We start from the raw sequence: 17712 nt of genomic DNA on the forward strand, positions 1-17712 counted from the left end.
ATCTAACAAAACTGAATGAAAAATGCTAGAAAAAAATAACATAATAACAATTTTGTTACGTTGTGTTACCTTTTGTTTCCCTTGGTGATTTTTTTTTAAATTATTGAAAAAACGCCACTGTCCAAAAGATATCAGATGGTGGTGTTTTCATATAAATTGTCTACAATTGAATGCATTGTGATTATGCATTACATTTATTTCATTACATACAAATATAATGACAAAATTTTCTTTTGTAACATTTTTATACCCTAGTGGAGCCAATCATATTATACTGTCCATCTATAAATGTTAGCACCTTTTGTTAAGTTGTAGGGAGAAGTGTCAGTATGTTTGTGATGAGGTCAGTAGGGATGAGAAAGCTGTTAGACTGATAACAGGTTGTCAGTCATTTATGAACTCATAAAGCAGCATGAACAGTGTACGAATAAGAACAATGTAATTGAATAAATGTAAATGTAAATGTATAAAGGCTGGAAACTGGAAAAACAGCAGTTGCGGGAATCAAGTGATGATGCGGGGGGAAAAAAAAATAAATTAAAAAAACTATGGCTTCTGGTGCTCGGGTTGATTGTCCGGTCCAGTCCATACACACATTTGTATGTGCTTATGATATCATCATATATAAATTATATTGTAGTAATTTTCTTAAGCTTAATTCATAGAGAGAGGAATCATGAAACATGAACACATTAGACTGGTGCTCAGATTTGCATGAATTTTCAAAAATATGCTTCTACTTTTGGATTCATTGATGTCCTCTGAGAACCTAATTTCCACTTTTGTTACGCATTTTGTGTTATGTATTTTGTGTGTATGAAATTAGGCTTCAGCTTGCTTCTGTTCTGGCTCTTTTGCAGACATGCACACATCAGCAGGGGAGCAGAGCGCAGCAATGCTCGGCACATTACTGCGGAAACACGAAGTGTGACTCACTTTCAGACTAGATAAAAGCATCAGTAAAGAATTCAGTAACACTCTGTGTGTGTGTTATTCCATTTACTGCATTATTAGCAGTATTATCATCACATTTCCCGTACCGCTAGACAGTCTCGTCACGAAACGAAGCTACGCAAATACCGGAAATGCGTCATAACAAAACGCTCGTCGCTGCTGCCAAAGCGGAAGTGGTAGTGAAACTGTAAACAAGAAGCGTAAGGGCGAGAGCCATCTTCACGTCGTCAGTGAGCTCGGAAACAACGCGCCGCCATGGGGGCCGTGCTCGGACTGTGCTCTATGGCAAGCTGGGTGAGGTTATATTATTTATTGTTTTCGGAAAGCCGTGCTGCTCGAGAAGCGCACGCTCTTCTTTTTTTCTGAGAAAAAAGCGACGCTTCGGCGGAGACGTTCTAGAACTTCTGAAGGATGACGAAGCCGAATAGAATAAGAATGCCGCATATCATATTGTGGTGACTGTGAGTCTGAGGGGATTTTTTTTACGCGCCGTGCGCAGTTGCAGGAATTATTATCCAGTTCTTGTGGTTTACAGAAACAAAGATGTAAGAGAGAAAGGAAAAGGGACAGATGACATGCAGAGTCGGTGGTGTTCATGGGCGTCTGAGTCTGGCTCCGAGGGCGGCCAGACTGATCTTGCGATTTTTATAATCGTCGTCATCAGTGATCACCCTTTTTTTTCTTCTCTTGCACATTAATTTTACAGTTAAAGCAGGTATATATATTATTTTATATATGAACAGGCTTTCATTTCGTGCAGGGATTCAGGTACTACGCCGTCCAGCAGGGCCCCGCTGTCCTTGGTTGTACGAGCAGGTGCCAAAATCAGTTTAACATCTGCTTATAATAAACTAAAGGTGAATTCTTGTAAAACTAACTCTTGCTTACCTTTAATGCAATTTGGGGGGGGGAGGATTAAATGGTGCATTTCATATTCTCGCCTGCAAGATTCCTGCCTAATCCTTTAAACACAGGAAATCTTATTAAAAACAAAGTCAAGAATTTCAGCTGTTTTCTATTATAGGAACTGGGGCATGATGATGCATAAACAGAATCGGTACACAAAAAAAAAAAAAGCAAATGCATATGGATACCAGTAAATACAGCACAAGAGCAAATATTGCAGTATCTAGTAGGGTGTATCATGTTTTGTTTTTTTGGAGGGGTCCTGAAGCTGTAATAAAAATGACATGTCATGTAACATGACATGATCACTTGTCCAGATGCTGAGGAGTTAGTCTTCTATCATTGTGGTTAGCTTGAAGCCAGAATGGGAGTGTCTTAGATTTAAAAAATAAAAAAGTTGTCTCTCCATGTCACACTGGCTGGGGAGGGTCTCCCTGCTGGTACCACGTGCCCTAAGGTATCATGTAACGGGATGTGGTTGATCGCAGAATGTGGGTCAGGTACACAAGCTTGTATGTTATGAAAACATAAAACTACTCGGTGCTGGTGTGTACTTGTTAGCTCTTTATTGATTTGATTTTGTATTCACTGTACTGCACATTGGCACAGATCTCACTTCCTCCTCAGGCTAAACACTTCACAGAAGTATGTAGCTATGTGAAAGTTGTGGAGAACTGAGGTTCTCTTTCTGTGGGACTGAATTGCGCTGATGTTTCTGAGAATAGTTCTTTGAGAGAAAGTAAGTACACTGAGCAACGCTAATGCCTCATATCTGTACTTTTTCCCGATTCATAGATTTTTGGATTGTGAAAACTAATTGCCTGGGTGGATTGTAGTTTCCCTGGATGGGTTGTTTCCCTTGTCTCATGTATTTGTGTGAAGAGCAGAGGGCAGAGCTCTCCTCTTTAGCTCACCGTTCAGGATTGCTCCGAGGGTGTACGCACTAACCATTTGTCTACTCCTCTCAGATACCCTGCTTGTGCGGGAGTGCCCCCTGCCTGTTATGCCGATGCTGCCCCAGTGGGAACAACTCAACAGTTACCCGGCTCATCTACGCCGCCTTCATGCTGCTGGGCGTGGGTGTGGCCTGCATCATGCTCATGCCTGGGATGGAGGCACAACTCAAGAAGGTTCACTTGCAATTTCACTTTCATTCATATTCATTGGCTCCTTTTTGTCCTTATGTTTAGACCTTTGTAGGTTCAAATGGAATACAAGACTGCCAGATGTAATTTTAGTTTTAAATCTTGAAACACAGGCCTATGGGCTGTTGGTTAAAGTCCCACCGGCCTTTGTATAGTTGCCTTTAAAAACCCAAAATGCCCATACAAAGGACAGTCAAGATGGCTGAGAGGATCATTGGCGCACCCCTGCCTACCCTTCGGGTCCTGTAGAAGTCCAGAATGAGGACGCGGGCAGGCAAAATTGTCACTGATCGCACACACCCCGGCCACAAACTCTTTACACTTCTCTCCTCTGCCAGGTGTTATAGAGCTCTGTACGACCAGATGCAAGATAGTTGTACAGTTGTTTCCTCAGGCCATCACTCTCATGAACAGTTAACCTCCCTTATAGGTCTCCTGTCAGTTCAACATTATCCCATCACTTTTGTAATTTACTTCCTTACATTTTTTTTTTGTATTTATATTATTTTTACTCTCATGTTTGTATGCTCTGTAAATATGTTATTTATTCTGTAATCCTTTGTCAGCTGTTTGTCTGTAAATACTGGAAACATCAAGAACCACAGCAAATTTTTTGTGTGCGTCAGCACACTTGGCCAATAAAACTCATTTTCTGTCACTCTCTTTCTTTCTCTCTCTCTCATGTACCAGTATGTAAAATTGTAACATGGTGAGCTCAGCTTTGACCGGGGGGTGAAGTTCCCTGAGTGATGAGGACTGCTTGTCATTGCAGATTCCTGGCTTTTGTGAAGGAGGGATGGGATCTTCCATTCCTGGCGTGCAGGGTCATGTGAACTGCGATGTTCTTGTTGGCTACAAGGCTGTGTACCGTGTCTGTTTTGGCATGGCCATGTTCTTTCTGCTCTTCTCACTCCTCATGATCAAAGTAAAGAGTAGCCAAGACCCCAGAGCTTCAGTACATAATGGGTAAATTGGCACAGCCTGTTGGGCTCTAAGGAAATGAGATCAAATTTTGGCTCCTCCCTTTAGCTTCAAATTCATGTTCACTCGCCTTTTTAGACAACTCTGACTTTTCAGATTCTCTTTTCATGGTTTATGTAATGATCTAGAACTAACTATTTTCTACTAAAAAATATGAGAAATGTATGGACTTTAACCTCTGTTTAGGATCAGTAGTCTTACAAAGTGTTATTTTAATAAGTTACACAGGGAGGTGATAAGATTCTATAAAAGAAATTAACTGAATTTTTGCTTTTCTAATTTTAAATGTACAGTATCATATTAGATATGATTTTTTCACTGCCATCCAAGTGAATATTCCTCTACTCAATTTGAACCTTTAACTTCTTCTTCAGATTTTGGTTCTTCAAGTTTGCTGCTGCCACTGCCATTACAGTTGGTGCGTTCTTCATTCCAGAAGGACCGTTTACAACAGGTAACGCACAGCAAGTTCATCAAACACAGCCACATTGCTCCTCTGTCCATGTATTCTGTATAAAATATGGTGGTATATTGCCGTGATGTCAATATCTCCTCCCCTCTCTTTGCTTAAGTGTGGTTCTATGTGGGAATGGCGGGAGCATTCTGCTTCATCCTGATCCAGCTGGTGCTGCTTATTGACTTTGCTCATTCCTGGAATGAATCCTGGGTGGAGAAGATGGAGGAGGGCAACTCCCGTTGCTGGTATGCAGGTACGAAACAAGATTAATAAAATGCATATGCTTGTCCTTTACACTATTAAGTAGGATATCTGGGGGTGCGTTAAGAGACTGCTAATTAGCATAAACATAATTTGTCAGAGCCCACATTATGCAGAATATTAGACAAATGAAGTTGAATTAGCTGCTCTCTTCTTTTTGAAGCTCTTCTGTCAGCAACAACAGTCAACTACACCTTGTCCTTGATTTCCCTGGTCATGTTCTACATCTACTACACCCACACTGAGGGCTGCACAGAGAACAAGGTCTTCATAAGTATCAACATGCTGCTCTGCATAGGAGCCTCCGTCATGTCGATCCTGCCCAAGATCCAGGTAATGACGCGTGGAACAGTTACTCTGGCAAGTGCTGAATGATGAATGATTTCAGTGCCTGATGCAGGAGTCCCAATCAAGATGAGTAGTAATCATGAATGCTGGTTATGTATCAAGTCCAAATACTAGGTGGAATCTGGCAGAATGTGAACTGTGCCGAATGTTTAGGGTTGTGCCTGTGTCCGGTTATCCCTTCCAGGAATCTCAGCCAAGGTCTGGCCTGTTGCAGTCCTCCATTGTGACACTCTACACCATGTATCTGACCTGGTCTGCTATGACCAATGAGCCTGGTAGGTTGTTTCAGCATGAAATGGCATGTATCCCGACATTGGCTGTACACATCTATAATTCTATGCTAACTTTGGTTTTATTCATATATAGTATATGAAGTTTTTTATGCATTTTGGAAAAAATATTTATTCAGTCTTGATCAACTTTGATCAGTTCTTGCCCTGGGCTTGTTGGCGTCTGAGTTCCTTTGCCGTAGTGTGTTGACACCTGTTATGGCTTTTCATTTTACAGACAGGAAGTGCAACCCAAGCCTGCTCGGAATCATTGGCTACAACACCACCAGCCCGACTGGCCGTGACCACGTGGTTCAGTGGTGGGATGCTCAGGGCATTGTGGGACTGATCCTGTTCTTGATGTGTGTCCTGTATTCCAGGTGAGTTGGGGGGATGGGAGGAATCACTAAATTGATTGTTAGTAAGCATTTACACAATAATTATTTAGTATTAATGTCTCTGCAGGATCAAAGCTAAATGGATGGATCTGGTTAAAGTATGAATTGTTTGCGCAACTGATTAAATTTTGCATTCTTTCCAGCATCCGAAACTCGTCCAATACGCAGGTGAACAAGCTGACTCTGACCAACGATGAGTCAGCGCTCATCGAGGATGGGCCCAGTCACCCAGAGAACTTTGAGGAAGGTGACGGTGTGAGCCGTGCCATTGACAACGAGCGGGATGGTGTCACCTATAGCTACTCCTTCTTCCACTTTATGCTTTTCCTTGCCTCCTTGTATATCATGATGACATTGACCAACTGGTACAGGTGCGTTGGACTTCACCTATGGTCTTTCTTCCTGTTCAGATTAAATTACATTTTAAACTAATGGTCCAGCAGACAATTGATTTTTGTCTTGTTACGGGGGGGACTACAGCTCAGTAAGGAAGTTGTATTTGTTTTGTATGACTTGATCGCCACAGAATATTGATCGTCATTAGTAAGTTAGTCATGTTCCATTTACTAAAATGGATTCACAATAAATTAATTGGTTTGATATCTTCATCAAGCTTCTGGATAAAACAATGTCTCTCTATTACAAAAGCAACGGTGGAAAATAAATCAGAAAAATCAGTTTCTAGGGATTCTTTTGCCCCAGTCTTACTTGTCTCCCCTACTTTTAACCACTACAGCCCTGATGCCAACTATGAGATGATGACAAGCAAGTGGCCTTCCGTGTGGGTGAAGATGTCATCTAGCTGGATCTGCATTGCTCTTTACGCGTGGACCCTTGTGGCTCCGCTTGTGCTCACAAACCGCGACTTTGACTGAGGAAGGGCTCAGTGAATCTCTACTTGCCTGTCATTGTGAATACCCAGCAGTGTACTTCGTGACAAGCTTTGTCACCGCTGTAAATAACCATTTTCCTTGTGGCTGACCACATATTTTTGTTTTAACTGCATGTTCATTGTAGATCAGGTTCCAGTGAGTATTGCAGAAAGATGTCAAGAAAGTTGTCTTTAAGGAGGGTGACATCAGTGGAAAATTACAGGGTTTAAGTTGTCTTTGAGACCGTCTTTAAAGATAAGAGTTCAGGAAAAGGAAAGTGCTTTGTATTGAAGAGGAAACAAGGCTGACTATTAAGAAGGGAATGGCCTAAAATGCTTGATTGGCTTTAAGTGGAAAGCTTGGCATTTATGAATCTGACAGCTTTGAAATCCATTTCTTTTCTGCAGTGAACAGCCAGGTGTACTTTCCTCACTCTGGAAGCTAGATTGATGTATATGCACAGATTTGTGCTTTTATTTTCATTGGTTTAAATTATGTAGGAAACCAAACTGTAGTGCATGCATGCCATGAGTTGTACCTACTCTGCTTTTAATTTGCTGTGATCTTAGCCAGAAAACTTAATTTGGTAGTAGATGTAATATGTTGAATGGTGTCAAAGTATACATCAAAAGTTGTTCCTTTAGTATTGTACTTTTTTTTTTTTTTTTTTTTTTCTGTATTGTTGGATGTTTTGCACTGAGTTTTTAATAGGTCTTGACACCTTTGTTTATACTGTGGAACTTAATTTAGCATTTTCACAGTTGTACCTCCAGTGTTTTAGACTGATGTGCTATGTGTACAGTAATTCAATTTAGTAGAGCTAATGTGGTAGTTCTGCTTTTTTTGGCTGTGACATGGAAGTGCAATGTAACCTACCTTCATTAATTCCATTAAAGAATTCCATTATCTAACACTTCAATTAGTGATTCTATGTCGTACGAGAGATGCAACTGTAAATGGAAGGATGGCAAGGGATGTATTGGTTAGAGCGTGAAGGACCCAATTTAAAATCCTGCCCCTGCTTTACAATACTGTATAGCTAGCTCTATCAGTATGTACAGACCTAACATTGCAGGTCTTCATGGGGAGGAAACATTATGCTGCGATTGCACAGTAATGAATGCCAGTTATTTTCCCCACTATCGGGATTGCCTTAAAGCCACTGGATAATTAAGAAAACTGTATAATGTGCATTTTTATTGATACTGCCAACTCAATAAGCTCACAGGTAAATCACAAATGTCTCAGCACAAGTTGTGAATAAAGAATACGAGCTACAGGAGTCCTAAACACCGAAGTTTTCCAAACATCGGGAGACCAGGTACAGGCACTTCTATATATCTTAACTGCAAAGACAACTAAATCTTGAAGGATCATTCTGCTGTACTCGTACAACAAAACTTCCAAACTGTTCCTCTTTAACCATTCAAAAAATTTTTTAAAAATTAAAGAAATGGGGGAGGGATGAACTGCTAACAAGCAACCAGGACTTTCTGGGTTTGAAATATCGTCATTCACGGAGAAGGCCAAAGTGCCACAGTTGCTATGTAAGGAATGTTTCATGGTGAACGCTGGACAGAACTGTACCAAAAGATACTGGCAAATAAATAGATCATCATTTTGATGAATATATACAAAGGTCCTTCCTGCTCCTGGCCCACATCCACATATCCGTCCTTTACACCTCCAGCTGGGGGGCTTCTGGGCCAGGCCCGTCGGGGTTTAGTTCACACAAGTAGAAGAGGGAAGCCTCGCTAGCCTCTGCTTCTGTCAGGGGTTCCAGGCGGATCAGCGTGCTCCGTGGGAGTTCCTGGGTATCCAAGCTCTGCTCCAGAAGATCACTGGGGTCATCAGTGGTGCGCTCCAGCAAGTTCTCGCCCAGGTCACAGGGTGGTGCCTCTGGTTCTGAGGGAAGTGAGCTGCAGCCATCCAGGAAGGCCAGCAGGGGGCAGGAGGTATACTGAATGAGCTGTTTGTCTGGCAAACAAGCAGCATAGTATTATTTCAGCAGCAAAAAAACAATTTTGTCTCTTAGCAACACACAAGCATAAGCCTTGGAAGCAAGGAACAAACTGCCATGCCAGTCCATCACAGTGCCATCACTCACACGATTACCAATTTAGTCATCAGTTCACCCAAAACATGTCTCTGGACTGTAGGAGTAAACATGAACACAAGGAGAACATGTAACCTCCACACAGCTGCAACCAAACCCACAGCTTCAGAAGCTGAGACATGAGCAATGCCTGCTGTATCACCATACTGCCCGATAAATAAGACAGCTGGTAGCATAGTTGTTAGACCTACTGCCTTTGGACCCAAAGGTTGTAGGTTTGATTCCTATCTCCGCGTGTAGTACCCTTGAGCAAGGTACTTACCCTAAATTGCTCCAGTAAAATTTCCCAGCTGTACAAATGGGTAAGTAGTTGCAAGCACCTTAACGTTGTCATTCGCTTTGGAAAAAAGCTTCAGCTAAATGTTCCTTTTAAAAGACCTACCTGTGTTGTCAGCCTCCGGTTTGCCTTGTTTGGATGAAGACTCTGCATTTTCTTTTGACTTGCCTGTCTCCTGCAAGTTACACATAAGATAACATAAAAAAAACAAAATCAAGTTGTTTTCTATTATGAGTTAAAGAAGATAGACTTCATATGAAAAGAGTGAAAACTACAAGTTTAAGTGTGCAAAAAAATATAAGAAAAAGAGAATAAAAGAGAGGAAAAAAGAAGTACTTCTCCTATTGCTATTTAAATATGTCAATATGAGAGCTCCAAGCTGGCAGCTGGAACCCACTGACGTACTATAGCGAAATCCAACTCTCACTGAAATTCATTATACGCAAATGCAGGTTACCAGACTCACTTTAGCTGTGTAGCCGCTGATATCATTTGAGTTCCCCGTGCTATTTGGACTGAAAAGCTATGGGGGAGGGGAAAGTTAGAGCAATTATTAATTGAGGGATGTCGACTAAAAGTGGAGGAAAAAACTAATGAATTCTTCTTTGCTTTTCCAAAGTGACTTTTTTTTTTTTTTTTTTAAAAACTAGTGAGGACTATAATGTCATCGTAAATGTTGTAAAAGAATAAATATTGCTCTAAAGAAACCACACAAACAAAAAAATATAAAAGATGTCTCAAAATAAATTAAACTCTGCCATCAAGTAAAATAAGTTACCACAATGCAACTAAGCAGCGAACATGAAGGCAAATAACAATAAGAATCAGCAAAATTACAATGCCACATCTTAAAAGTCTGGGTAAAAAATGTGCCCCTTGCAGAAACAATGTGTGAAAAGAACAAAAAGTTCCTTCTCATGTACAAAAACTAATAAATTATTAATATATTACAGAAAGACATACCTCTGCAATGTCTGCATCAATGCTGAACTGCTTTCCACTCAGCATGGCTTGAAAATCCTCCAAGCTGCAGTCGATACTGTCCAGGTAGTCCATCAGCTCAACCCTGGAAAACAAACACGGTGCGCACACTGTTGTTCACGGCATTAAAGTTCTTCCAAACTGTCCATTGCTCAAAACTACCTTCAAACAGTTTTACTTTGATGCTGCAGCATAAAAAAATGAGTTCAGCGATCTTTTATTACAATCGAAGATGTCCGGTTTTTAAATTGTTATAAGTCCTTCTGCATACAAGGCAGCAGGTGCTGGTATCCTGGTTCGAATCCTTGCTCCCATTGTCGCGTCCTTGATCAAGGTACTTACCATGAATTGCTTTAGTAAAAACACACAGCTTTATATAACCTAGTAATTACAAGTACTTCAACATTTTAAACTGCCTTGGAGAAAAGTGACAGCTAAATCAATAAGTAACATGTGGGTTCCAGTTCACCAAATCTGAACACGCCTCTGGAGAAGGAGAAAAAAAAGCAGTGGTCCAGGATGTGGCACTCACTTGCCCAGGAGGCTGATGTTCTGTGAGATGGCTTCATTCTCGCTGAGGATGGAGTCCATCATCTTGACGGGGTCCTCAAGGCTTAACCCAGATGGCTTGTTCACTTGCAGGGCGCTGCTGGTCTGAGGGATGTCGGCGGGGGTTTCTGCGATGTCCTCACATGCTGTTTCAAGGCCATCAGCAATCTCTCTCTCTGCACTGGCCTCCACCAGAGCAGCTGTGTCATCTTCTATTTGAACCTCCACTATTTCCACATCCCTGCAATAATCACCAGTACAGTGTAGCACATTTTCATAATGTTAACAGGGAGACTTGCACAAACTCATCGCTCAGATACAGTGGATTCTCTATCTCATGGCTTTTTATCCAACAAACCTCCCATGAAAAATAAAATAAGACATTCACTTTTTCAAAGAACAGTACGAAATATCCCGAGTGCAGCCAAAACACGCAAGGCAGTGTCAGGACCACCCAAGGCACCGACAACTGCATTTCAATGCTCTCGGCGAACATGACTGCCTTTGGGATTTTTCTTGTGTTTCTCGCATATAAGTTTTTGCAGTAGTAATTATGAGAAGGCCACTTAAATGACCAATTTAGATCAGGCTATTAAGTTCAGTTACAATACTTTTTTTTTTTTTTTTTTTTTTAAGACAGAACAGTTGGAAGTGAGGCTATTTACTCTATTATTGTTACTAATACACTAATAACAATGCAGTATAGTCACTGCAGAAGAACAAACACAGAGTACAAACACTGTGCAGCAGAATTCAGGAAAGCATGTGGTCACCGATACTGGCATGATGGCACTCTACAGGTGGATGGACACCTTATCTGATGCAAACATTATGTGACTTGGTCTCAGGAATGATCTTTGGATAAACAGGACACGCTGTATATAATTTTTCACTGCATTTATGCAAAAGAGTCATCGTGCAAAATAACACCAATAATCCAAACTTGAGAGGTTTTTTGTTATTCAACTCAGACAGCCCACAGGTAGCTCTGGTATGTTAGCCTACAATTTTAACTTCTGAGCAAAACTACAAAGGCTGAGCAAATTTGGAAGTAAATCAATGTATGTACACTATTTGTATACTTATGGAGACTGGGTTTACCTTTGATCAAAATTTTTTGAAGTGTCCTCTGCGACTTCAGCATCCTCGTCCGTCAAATCACAGATGATGACATCGTCAGAAATGTCAGAGTTGTTTTTTAACCCATTGAGGCCATTGACCACACCCTTTGGAAGGAGGAAGCACAAAAAAATAGTGTACTGGGCATTAAGGAAGAAAAGTCTAACGTGACACTGTCAAGTACAAGTCGGTACAACAGGAAGCCACATCAGTACAGGAACTGAAAGCAGAAATTGTGGTAACTGCACTAAATACAATATCTAACTGGTATTTACATGGGACTTAAACACGTACTTTACTGTGGTCCACAGCGTCATCAAAAATCGGATGGATGAATTTAGACTTCTTTCCATTGCTGTTAAGCAATAATGGTCTGAAGAAGTGGAGAAAGAAGGCAGAGTTAATTTCAATTTTGATTTGCACTCATTTCTTAGTTCTTTGCACCGAACAGTAAAACGTGACGTCGGAGATACGATCATACCTTTTGCGCTTCAAGCCCAGAACGCTGTTGTTCTGAACCAGTGTAATAATGAACTGTATGAGCTGTAAATGTACAAAAGTGAAGTGTTAACACACAACAATTCTGAAGTATCATCCAAAGAATATTTCTGAAGAAATGGGAAAAGAAAGGAAATGAAAGTTTTACTGAACCTTCTTTATAACTTGCTGCTGGTGAACGTGTTTTTGCCGCAGATCTGCTATCTCCCGCCAAAGTGCTTCATTTTCCCTAGGCAAACAACGTAAAGGTCATGCGATCAGTGGAGTCACAGCCTGCCATCTGCTCTCCGTTTCTTTCAAAATACCACATGAAGAGTTCTCTTGGATTTTTCTTTTTTTATAAGAAAAAATTTAATTTGCATAATCCTGTCTCAGTTTGATAATGTGCTTGCAACCTAAGGATGTTTCTGACCCTTTGTCCAATCTTAACATGTATGTTTCATCTTTGGACTGGCATTTAATCTACTACTGACACAAATAAAATATACACTAGGTATTCAAAAACATGACCACTCCAGTAAAAACTCCATTAATATGACTTCAGTCCTATACCTTTTCAGAGTTGCAAGTCTTGAGTCTATGGTCTCCTGTTTTCCATGGATGTTCTGAACACTGGTTAGGATCTTTGACAGATCCTCTTGTCGAATCTTGTTCTCCTCAGGTCTGGTGGAGGAAACCTAGAAAATAAAAAATAATGTAGTTTTGTTTCACCAACAGCTCATTCTCCATTTCTGTGCTCCTAACGACAGAATAATGGGCGGCATGGCGGCACAGTGAGTAGCGCTGTTGTCTCATAGCACCTGGGTGGTACGCGAGGACGTGGGTTCAATCCCTGCTTAGTCTGTGTGGAGTTTACATGTTCTCCCCGTGTCTCCGGTTTCCTCCCACAGTCCAAAGACAGGCTGTTCAGGTTCACCCATAATGTGTGAGTTACAGAGAGAGAGTGTGTGTTCCACTGATGTATGGATGAGCGATCCATTGTAAGTAGTGTATTTAGCAGTGCAAGTCACCTTGGTGAATAAGGTGTGTGGGCTGATAACACCACATAGAGTTCATTGGAAGTCGCTTTGGAGAAAAGTGTCTGCTAAATAAACAAATTTAAATGTAATGATCCAGATGCTGAGAGTGTGAAAGTTAACAATCAGCATACATAACTGTACTGCCTGACACTGAAGTGCACCCCAATATCGGCCTTGTTGATTTCAATGCATAACACACACACATTAAAAAAAAAAAAAAAAAGGCAGTTCAAGAAATACTTTTCATGAATTCAGGAAGCCCTCTGTCAGCAAGCACCTCCATGGTTCATACCTTCCTCTTGATGTTCTCCAGTAATTCATCCTGTCCATGCTTGAAGAAAGGATGCTGGAATTCTACGGGTCCATCACGCTCCTGTTTCACTATGCCAGTATCGATGTGCATGACTTTGCGAAACCCATCTGCACAAGAATTCAAAATTTGCATCAAATGAGTCTTGAGAACCACTGCAAAAGATGTGTGAGACTTTTGTTAAGAAACAAAACTACTTACACATGTTGAGCTGCCTCACAAAACTGGCCATGTTATTGTGCTTGAAGAATTTAGGAAGTATCTCCTTGGCAAAACGTTGCTCATCCAGTACAAGAAAACTGCTCCCCTCCTTTAGTGATGAAGAAAATGAACACCAGTTGCAAGTCAGAGCACATATTTACATCACAACTGCATTATTACAACTAATCTTTGTCTGACACCTTCGTCTGATGTGACTTCCAGTGCCAGATACTGAACTTTATAATGATTTACCCATAACAATCCAGAAAGGTATTTTCATTGCGGGAGGTGCGGTGGCGCAGCGGGTTTGGCCTATGCCTGCTCTCTGGTGGGTCTAGGGTTCGAGTCCCGCTTGGGGTGCCTTGCTACGGATTGGCGTCCCGTCCTTGGTGTGTCCCCTCCCCCTCCTGTCTTACACCCTGTGTTGCCGGGTTAGACTCCGGCTCACCACGACCCCTGCTTGGGGCAAGCGGTTTCAGTCTGTGTGTGCTTTCATTGTATCAATTCAGGTAAAGTATCCTGACCAAGGGCACCACAGGAGTAGGGGGGAAAAATGAACAAATGGTGCACGTGGTTCTGATTATAATGATATTGTAGTGTTGATTTCATTTGGTTCATCTTGTGTCGACTGACACTACAGAAAAGCACAAGCAGCGCAATGTGATGTCCACCATGGGATGAAAAAGCACAGTATGACCAAGCAAAGACTCTGCACTGCAGTACCTCAATATCTTCCATGATCATGTGTAATAATTCATAAAGTATTCAGTTCATACGTGCTTGGTATGTCCTCACTCGTTGGTGGGCTCAGCAACAAAGCCATTTGTTGAAGGCCATCAACATCATCATTGTTTCCCGACGACGGGTCACGGGACGAGTGCGGAAGTGCTGCGGGACACGGACACTCTTACCGCGTCCGAACTAGGGCGGACAAGTCGCCAAGTAGCCTCAGTCATTGCTACCTTATACAACAACGCGGAGTGAAAGCCTTCACGCGAAAGAAAGGAAAAATGAACGATCACGTCACACGACACGAGCAGCAAAAAATCATGATAAAGATAAGATGTATTATTGTTCCACGACTGTGTGCTATCAACAAAGAAAGACAACTAACTCGAGGAGCTAATTTAGCAAGCACTGGGCCACTTGCAGAGGATCTTTTCTTTCTTTGTTCGCCTAGCTGGGCTAGCCATGCTAGCTGTGGAGCCCATGCTAGCTTAATGCTAGCCTAATGCTAACCTAATGCTAACAGCGATGCTAACCGCTAGCTCGCTAGCCTAGCAGGCTGGGCTCACTACACTTCACATTACCTGACTCCAGCAGATGAATTCGTTCGTGTCAGAATCTTCCACCAGAGTCCAGAGCTTGGTGAGAAACGCCGGGACGTTGGAGTTCTGCTTCATTTTTTCCACAGATATTAAACACGACGCGTTTTACTTCTTTTTTTTTCTTTTCCGCGCTTTTTGATAGAAAACGTTGCAGGCCGACTAAGAAACGACAGAACTAGTGAAAACAGCGACGTAGAATACAACTTCCGGTCCTCAGTCCTGGCCGCCGATTGGCTGCTCGCGCACTTACGTAAGTTTCCTCACGTGGAATAACATGCACTTGCTGCCGCTGCAAGGGGTTGTGCCGCGCGCCGGTGCGGCGTGGCAACGCGCTGTGCGGAGCGCAGTCACCGCAGCGGTTGTGCCGCACCGCTCCTGCTGCGAATTGCGACGGAATTATACGGAGTGATTGTCTCTTCCCAGGTAGAATCGTCTGAATTCACACACGCGCCTTTTGGAGTGCTGGAAAAATTCAGTTAGAGTCGTTTTTTGCAGTAAATTCTTCTTCTTCTTCTTATTTATTATTATTATTCCAGCGACCACGGGTAAATAGTTCTCCGATTGTCCCATCGGAACCCAAATCTGCTCTCACTACCTTATACAATAATAATAATAATAATAATAATAATAATAATAATAACTCATTTTGATTTGGTTCTCTGTTTCGGGCAGCTGTGTTAGATAATCACGTTTACAATTACTGTATGTATCAATTCAGGGTAAGCACCAAGGGTACAACAGCAGGAGTGGGGATCCTAGTAAAGGATCTCCAGACTGATTGAGCACAACCTAAACCACTACCCCACCTGCTGGCTCTCTTACTGCGTTGAGTGCATTTCACCTAGTGCTTCTTTATCAGGAGATCCACCTTGCAGGGTCCAGACTACTCTCCGTACAGGCAAAGTGGTGTAAAACTTCCTTTTTTCAGAGGTATCTGCTGTGTCATTATGGGATGCTGATGAGACAGTAAACAGGAGTGCTTGTCCAGGTGCCAGAAAACACCCTGGAACGAGGTGTCCCTGCTGAGGTGTGATGAGTTTAATTGTCAGTCATTATTGTCATTGATGCCAAGGCTCGGAGCACCATAAGTAACTCTTGAACTTGGAACTCCAGTTACCAGAAAGCCTTAGATTTTGTTTATACTGATGCATTTTTACATGTTTAGGGGGAAAAAATTCAGTACACAAAGTATCTTTGAAAAAGTATTTGCCTCTTTCTGATTTCCTCTATTATTGCATTTTCTTTCAGGTCTTCAGCCAAAATTTCATATTAGACAAAAGGCACTTGAGTGAATATATAACACCTGAAAAACTTATTTGTTTGGTGAAAAAGTTCTCTAATACCAAGAAACACCTAGATGATTCCCATGTCTTTCGGGAGAATGTTCTATGGACAGACAAGGAATCTCTTGTATGACCTGACTAAATAGCTCTAAAAATTGCATATTTATACAGTGCTCATAGTTAGAATATAATTTTTTATGTTTTACAATTTTGTGATTTTATTTAGTTGGAATCAATCTTCATTCAGATTGCTGCTCATACTGTCATTAATTTTTCAGGTCTGGACATACATTATTGTGTGAAAGTCGCTTATTTAAACATTCGCCTTATGTAAGGCTGTCTAACTAACTGTGTGAGATACAGTGGAAGTACACTACTGTACCTGGAGAACAGGGTAAGAGCAGAGTGCAGCACCGTTACAGCAACGGGGTCCCCGTGCGCAGTTGAGCCGCTCTGTCACTTACACAAACCGACCACTAGATGTCACTGTATCACCATGCGAAAATGACCCGACTTCCATTCTGCACAGGGCCATTTGTCTTTTTATTTTTTGCAATAAACTTGATGATTTTCATGTTTTTCCTGTGTTTGCGGGGGTTTCAGGCCAGCCGATGACTCTGAACGGCCCTCAATTTGTGTGTGTGTGTGTGAGCGAATGAGTGTGTGATTTCCATGCAATGGACTGGTGTCCCATCCAGTGTATACCCTGCTTCCGGATGGGCTCTGGAACCGCTGTGACTCAGCTTTGGAACAGTGATTTCTGATAATGGATGGGAGAATGAGTGAATATTATTTATCATTATATAAACCAAAAAGGGCTCATTTCAGGGATTGAGTTACTTGCAGAAATCAGGACTGATGCTCCCCTGTCATACTCACCACCCACCCCCCGTGCTGCATGCTACACCCCCTCTTGTGAAGATCCATCAGATTTCCATTATTGCAAGTAAATCCACACACAAGGAAGGGTTTATTTTTTAATATAATTTGGACAAAGGCATCGCATTTTCCAGCAATGAGTTTTTTGAACAGCGAAACACTCAAAAATATAGCTGTTCTATTATATTGCTCCTTTTATTTTCACTGGAGCCTTAAATGGCTTTTCATGGACTAATGCTCAGCCTGTAAGCAGCCAGGAACAATACTGTATTTCACAAATAAAAAGTTATGCGGTAGTCCATTTCGTCTGATTTCATAGGTCCTTTCACGCTTGTTTTGCCGTTTCACAAAGAAAAAAAAAATAAAAAAGCACAACGGTCCAGTATATCCTGCAGGTGAGAGAAAATCTGGTTGTATGAATGTGTAATTTTCCATTAAGTTTTCTAGCCATGATTCAGTTTTTTTATTCTTCACAGTTCCAACTGTGCTTATACATCCTACAGCTTTGGCCCTTTGTCTTTAAGGCCTAGAGATTCAAAGTAAAATGCATGCCTTCCCTTT

General features: G+C 41.5%; 2 protein-coding genes across 3 annotated transcripts; one reads left to right on the forward strand and one right to left on the reverse strand.

Annotated features, from left to right (window-relative positions):
• Window positions 1-1121: 1121 nt before the first annotated feature.
• serinc1 (serine incorporator 1) lies at window positions 1122-7504 on the forward strand. Its single transcript, XM_018742525.2, has 10 exons — window positions 1122-1248; window positions 2829-2990; window positions 3778-3971; window positions 4361-4440; window positions 4559-4696; window positions 4868-5037; window positions 5237-5327; window positions 5560-5701; window positions 5863-6090; window positions 6456-7504. The coding sequence occupies exons 1-10, from the start codon at window positions 1210-1212 to the stop codon at window positions 6592-6594; spliced, it is 1383 nt and encodes a 460-aa protein (XP_018598041.1). The 5' UTR covers window positions 1122-1209; the 3' UTR covers window positions 6595-7504.
• hsf2 (heat shock transcription factor 2) lies at window positions 7244-15198 on the reverse strand. 2 transcript variants are annotated; one of them, XM_018742522.2, is made up of 13 exons: window positions 14972-15198; window positions 13662-13770; window positions 13443-13570; window positions 12684-12808; window positions 12285-12360; window positions 12115-12176; window positions 11928-12006; window positions 11616-11740; window positions 10498-10755; window positions 9948-10050; window positions 9451-9507; window positions 9090-9159; window positions 7244-8568 (listed from the first exon to the last, which is right to left on the reverse strand). In XM_018742522.2, the coding sequence occupies exons 1-13, from the start codon at window positions 15062-15064 to the stop codon at window positions 8270-8272; spliced, it is 1584 nt and encodes a 527-aa protein (XP_018598038.1). In that variant the 5' UTR covers window positions 15065-15198; the 3' UTR covers window positions 7244-8269. The 2 variants fall into 2 exon arrangements, with proteins under 2 accessions (XP_018598038.1, XP_018598040.1); XM_018742524.2 differs by lacking the exon at window positions 9451-9507.
• Window positions 15199-17712: the final 2514 nt, after the last annotated feature.

The sequence above is a fragment of the Scleropages formosus genome, chromosome 1 (genome assembly GCF_900964775.1).
Source record: "Scleropages formosus chromosome 1, fSclFor1.1, whole genome shotgun sequence".
Lineage (NCBI taxonomy): Eukaryota > Metazoa > Chordata > Actinopteri > Osteoglossiformes > Osteoglossidae > Scleropages > Scleropages formosus.

Coding starts and splice junctions, on each gene's coding strand:
- hsf2 (XM_018742522.2), bottom strand. CDS start 15,064: ATGAAGCAGAACTCCAACGTCCCGGCGTTTCTCACCAAGCTCTGGACT. Junction 12,809..13,442: donor TGGAGAACATCAAGAGGAAG/GTATGAACCATG, acceptor TTTATTTTCTAG/GTTTCCTCCACCAGACCTGA. Junction 10,051..10,497: donor AACATCAGCCTCCTGGGCAA/GTGAGTGCCACA, acceptor TTTGTTTTCCAG/GGTTGAGCTGATGGACTACC.
- serinc1 (XM_018742525.2), top strand. CDS start 1,210: ATGGGGGCCGTGCTCGGACTGTGCTCTATGGCAAGCTGG. Junction 5,328..5,559: donor TGCTATGACCAATGAGCCTG/GTAGGTTGTTTC, acceptor TTCATTTTACAG/ACAGGAAGTGCAACCCAAGC. Junction 5,702..5,862: donor ATGTGTGTCCTGTATTCCAG/GTGAGTTGGGGG, acceptor CATTCTTTCCAG/CATCCGAAACTCGTCCAATA.